General features: G+C 45.0%; 1 protein-coding gene across 1 annotated transcript in view; it reads right to left on the bottom strand.

Moving 5' to 3' along the window:
- Nucleotides 1–1,339: 1,339 nt before the first annotated feature.
- The window catches only part of reck (reversion-inducing-cysteine-rich protein with kazal motifs), a 317,351-nt gene continuing 312,690 nt past the window's right edge, over nucleotides 1,340–6,000 (bottom strand). Inside the window, 1 exon segment of the mRNA XM_038809800.1 lies at nucleotides 1,340–3,022. Within this exon segment, the coding sequence (XP_038665728.1) occupies nucleotides 2,816–3,022 (207 nt within the window). The 3' untranslated portion in view covers nucleotides 1,340–2,815.

Here is a 6,000-nt window from a genome sequence, read left to right as displayed (position 1 = left end):
TTTGAGTTGCTAGACCTGTTCAAAATCTATTCCATTTAGTATGTTGTGGAGATGCCGGCGATGGACTGGGGTGAGCACAGTAAGAAGTCTTACAACACAAGGTTAAAGTCCAACATGTTTGTTTCAAACGCTTTCGGAGCACTGCTCCTTCCTCAGGTGAATTCACCTGAGGATGGAGCAGTGCTCCGAAAGCTAGTGTTTGAAACAAACATGTTGGACTTTAGCCTGGTGTTGTAAGACTTCTTACTGATTTAGCATATTGGAAGAGCCACACATGATGGAGAAAATATTTAATGTGAAGACAGGACTTTGTCTCCGCAAGGACTTTTCGGTGGTTACTCCGACAAATACTGTCATGGACAGGTATCTGCGACAGGTAGATTGGCGAGGATTCCCTCACCACCCCCTGCAGGCTCAATCCAACAGTTACATTCTTGCCCAAGTTTGACCTGATGCCATGCGAATTCATGACCCCTTTTTGAGGGGTCCTAGGGGAACTGCATCCCAACTATATTCCACTGTGCCACCACTTTTGTCTGTCATGCTGGTGGGAAAGGACATACCCACGGACGATGATGGTGGTGGCTGGGACAATGTCTGAAAGGTGTGATTTGGTGTGCAATGCCTATGTCAGGCTGTTGCTTGTTGGTAATGAGGAATTTGCAGGGTCAACAGGGCTGTGTGTGCCGTTGTCCTAGGTCAATGCCAGATGGTCCATCCGCTATCATTCCTTTTCGACTCTCCAGCACTTGATACAACTGAGTGTCTTACTAGGAGAAATAGCCGAAACAGAGAGGCAGTAAAAATTTTTACATTGGCTTAGAGAGTATTTAAGAAGAAAATAAATGAAAAGTTTGCTATTGTGCCTTTCCAGTGGATATTTCAAAGCACTTCACAGCTAATGAAGTATTTCTGGTGTAGTCACTTTTATAACACAGGAAACATGGTATGAATTTGTGCTCAGCAAACTCCCATAAACAGCAATTTGCTAATGTTTAGAAAGTCTGGTTTTTGTGATGTTGATTGAGGGATAAACATTGGTTGGGACATGGAGGGAGGTGGAGGGTAACTTCCCCACTCTTTGAAATAGTACCATGCAATTTTTTATATCCACTCAAGCAGGTCGATGGGATCTTGGTTCAATGTCTCATCCAAAAGACCACACCTCCAACCCTCAGCACTGGACTGGATTGTCAGCTTTGATTTTTGTGCTTGAGTATTGAAGTGGGGCTTGAACATTGAACCTGGACATTCAACGGTAGGTGTGGTGCTACCAACTGAGTCATGGCTAGCACACAAAGATGACTAGTATTCGAAAGAGGGAGTTGCAGCGATAACATTTGGAAGAAGAAAAAGAGGAGAATTGTCAACAAAGCAATGGAGCTCCTGAGGGGCAAAGAGTATCATCACAGATACTAAGTGTTTGGTCTCTATATTGCTAGTTGAGGGCAAAGAACAGAATACCTAAGATGCGGATGCAGGAACCTTCAATGTATAAAAATTAAGGAATAAACCGCATTACACAGATTCATAAGAGTTAATATTTACAATTATCCTAACCTAGATAATAGGTTAACTCAGAAAATAAAGGGCATTTAGTGCTGAAATAGGAGAGGTAAGAGTTTCTCTGGGAATTGTAATTGTGCCCAAGGACTCAGGGTCGATGAACATAGATATAGCTCATTTAGCCTCACATCAGTATCAGGAAAACTGTCAGAGATCCTAAATAGGGATAGTGTTGAAAACCTATGTGCTAATCAAGCATAGTCACAATGGATTTGATAAGGTTAGATCAAGCTTCAATTGCATAATCAAGTTCTTCCAAAAAATTAAGCCTATAGGCAAAAGTGAGGTACTGGAAGAGAATTTGGAATTTTGTGAAAACATTTGGTCAAGTTCCAAGAAACATTTTGCAAAGAATAAGGCCCCTAGAATTAGGGGTAAGCTAGGTGACAATGATGGAGAGATGGTTGAAGGACAGCAAGCAGAGAATAGTAGCAAACTAATTTTCACACTGGAGAAAGCAGGGTGTCTCAGAGATATGATGAGAAGATTAAAAATAGGGGAATGTTCACTGCAGCAGAGAAGGCTTAGAGAGATCTAACCGATGTGTTAAAATTTTGAAAGAGTTTGAAGGCAAAATGGTGAAAGAGGATAAATTTATGACAAGGAGGATAAACAAACTTAGGTCAGCATTAGAAGTGTAAAGGAGGTTAAAATAAATGTTTCCAGGAAAATAGTTATTAATTATTAGGTTTGTGTGGAGTTTAAACACTGATGCATATAAGGTGGGCTGAAAGACCCATTCTGTGTGCTAGATTACAAAATTACATAATTACAAAATTATTTTTTCTGAGGTTTAACTGTGCTTTACAGAGCTCACGAAAATAAACCTAAACTGATGCAATATTGATTGAAATGGCAAATGTAAAATTCTTAAGAAAAGACGTCAAATTCAATCAATTCTACATTTAACATCAAGTTGTCGTTACACACTAGACTAGTGAACTACTGAACTACTGCACATCAGGATCCCAACTCTATTGAACAGTTCTTAAGAAATAAATGCACTAGAACTAACTTAAATAAAATAAACAAAGCCTTTCATATAAAGGCTTACGTAAAGATACATTTTGGGTTTTACTTGCATTTAGAAGATGAAGTTACATTTTTGTGTAGCTTATTGGCTTTTCTTCCTCTATAGTTACTATGTAGGGGGTTGTAGTTCAGCCATTACGCATTTCATTCCACCTGTAGCTCAACAGCAAGTTAAATACAGACTTGTCCTGATAAAAACAAGCAATGTCTATCTGAATCATAAAAAACCCGACAAAGCAACCACTAGGCTTAGTAAAAGTGCAGCTGAGGAGAGGATTGTCTTCGCAGAGTCAGATGAATCCCTTAACGAAACTTGCACCTGTGAAGTGGTGAGTGCTGACAGAGGAACATGAGCCATTAAAGCTGGGCTACCAGATTGTATCAGAGAGTCTATCTTCTCAGCCTCTTTATTGCAAGCTTCAATCTGGAATTCATAACAAAAACTGATTATTATTTCAAGCATTCTCAATGGTAAAAGTTTAAGATGACATTCTGAAACATTGTGGATCACACTAACAGTGACGAGGACACTTGAGTAATTATTAATGCCACAATGAGTTAAAGATTTTATTACAACTTGCATTTATATAGTGTCTTTAATGCCACTTTTAACACGCAAATAGCCCACCAAACAGCTGCAACCACCAAGAAATGTCCAGCAATAACTGCAGGACCTGAAGGCAGAGCCCTGAAGAGGAGGAACGGGACAATGGCAAACACGAGGAGTGAGACGGGGCCAGCCAAAATTGAACGAGCTGGGCCGCTTGATTATCCACCAATAAGTGAGTGGATGGACCTTATGACTCAGGAGCTCCATCAAGCTGGAAATGATGGAGACAGCGGTTGCGGACGCCTTAGCCTCTTACAAGGTGGCGTTGGAGAAAACAGAGCACTGACTGGAAGCACAGGAGGTAATAATCAGGGACTTAGAAAAAGCGGCAAATGATCAGAGTGACCGAATCGCCTGCCTGGAAACAGAAATGACAAGGTCGGTGATGACGCAAAGGTCACTGAAGGGGAAAGTCGAGGACTAGGCGAACCGGACGTGCTGCCAGTATCTCCGTATCGTGGACCTGCCAGAGGGCAGAAACTCCATACAATATGTGGCCCAGATGCTGGGTAAACTGGTCGGGGGGGGGCGGGCTTTCCCAAAGTCCTGGAGATAGACAGAGCCCACAGCCAAAGGGGAGGTTCTGGCTGAAACCTAAAGCAGGGGAGCAGCCAAGAGCCGTAACAGTGAAGCTGCACCAAATACCAGGATCAGGAGAAGATCCTGAACTCAGCAAGGTACACTCGGTCCTGTCAGTGGAAAGGCCATTCAATCAGAGTTTACCAAGACATTGGGCAGACCTGGCCAAGCGCTGCATTGAATTTAATACAGCCAAGATGGCCTTGTCCAAGAGTGGGGTGACGGGCGGCATGGTAGTAGAGTGGTTAGCATTGTTGCTTCACAGTGCCAGGGTCCCTGGTTCAACTCCCGGCTTAGGTCACTGTGTGTGCAAAGTCTGCAGGTTCTCCCCGTGTCTGTGTGGGTTTCCGCCGAGTGCTCCGCTTTCCTCCCACAAGTCATTTAAGACGTGCTGTTAGGTGAATTGGACATTTTGAATTCAACCTCAGTGAACCCGAACAGGCGTTGGAATGTGCCGACTAGGGGATTTTCACAGTAACTTTATTGCAGTGTTAATGTAAGCCTACTTGGGACGCCAATAAAGATTATTATTATTAAATTTGGGATGGGCAGCATGGCGGTGCAGTGGTTAGCACTGCTGCCTCACGGCGCCGAGGTCCCAGGTTCAATCCCGGCTCTGGTCACTGTCTGTGTGGCTTTACGCATTCTCCCCATGTTTGCGTGGTTTTCGCCGCCTCAACCCAAAGATGTGCAGATAGGTGGATTGGCCACAATAAATTGCCCCTTAATTAGAAAAAATAAATTGCGTACTCTAACTTTATATTGAAAAAAAATTAAATTTGGGGTGCTGCATCTGGCCAAACTCTGTATAACCTTCCAGGGGAAGGAATTCTACTTCACCGCACCGGCCGAGGCAAACGGATTTGTACGATGAGATTAGCCGGAAAGAGAGAAACAATGGCAACAGTGATGACAAACTCAATTTAAAATGAAAGATAGTTGCGTGGGACAGAACTGCCTCGCTTTCGACCTAGCTTACAAGGAAGTACAAGGAAGGAAGAGGTGAGAGCAGAGAGGTGCGGTAAGAGGAGGTGGGAGAAGAACACAGAGGTGGGGAAGACAAGTATCGCTCCCTGGGGCGGGGGTTGGGGCACCACAATAACAAGCAAACCAATGTAGAGAAGTACTGGCGAAGGGAGGGTGCGGCACAGCTCCTGACAGGGAGGGAGTACCTGGTAGGGAAGGGGAAAGACAAGAGTGGGGGAAAAGGAGGGTGGGCCCACAGGAGCATGGGGAGGGGAGGACAAGGCGGGAGGACAGAGCCAAGAAGGCTCTAACCAGGCGGAAGGAGGCTGGGTAAAATATTGGCTACAACAGCTCCTACATGGTTGCAGAATGGCCTTCTTGGTAGACTGCAAAACAATGGGAAACGCTGTAGTGCAGGGGTATATCCACAAGGTCAGTATGGTTGATCCTACAGGGGGTGGAGGACAGAAACTCCCCCATCAGGATAGTCACCTGGAACGTCAGGGGACTTAACGGTCCGGTGAAAAGATCCAGAGTCTTCGCCCATCTGAGAAGTCTGAGGGTCGATGTTATCTTCCTCCAGGAGACACACCTGAGGGAGAAGGACCGACTGCGAGTAAGGAAGAGATGGGTGGGACAGATCTAACAATTGTGTTATGGGACGAGGGCTAGGTGGGGTACTACTGAACAAGAGGACAACATTCATGGCGACAAAGATGGTTATGAATCCGGGGATGTGGTATGTCATGGTTAGTGGCGCTCAGGAAGGAGCACCAGTGGTCCTTGTGAATGTGTACGCTCCCAACTGGGACGCAGAATCATGAAGAAAACCATGACATAAATACACACTGACTCATCATGAGGGTGGGGGTGGGGGGGGGGGCATTAACTGCGTACAGGACGCACAGACGGACAAATCCAGCCCCAAATCGGGGAAACTAATGAATATGGCAAAGGAGTTGAACGTCTTTAAGGAGCAGATGGGGGCAGTGAACCCATGGAGGTTCACGCTTTTAGGGGAGAAGGAATTTTTCTTCTTCTCCCAGGTCCATAGGGTCTACTCGAGGATCGACTTCTTTGCAGTGGGGAAATCAGTGCTTCAGGGGTAGTGGGAGCGGAAAACTCCGCAATCGTAATCTCCGACCAAGCTCCACACTACATTGATGTGAGGTTGGAGATGGGCTGGGATCAACGCCCCCCCCCATGGAGGCTGACACAGCCCTCCTTGTCGATAAGGCTTTTGTGAT

This window comes from Scyliorhinus canicula, chromosome 10, assembly GCF_902713615.1.
Source record: "Scyliorhinus canicula chromosome 10, sScyCan1.1, whole genome shotgun sequence".
NCBI classification, from domain to species: Eukaryota; Metazoa; Chordata; class Chondrichthyes; order Carcharhiniformes; family Scyliorhinidae; genus Scyliorhinus; species Scyliorhinus canicula.
Note: the sequence above shows the minus strand (reverse complement) of the source record. Positions and strands in the feature narration are given on the sequence as shown.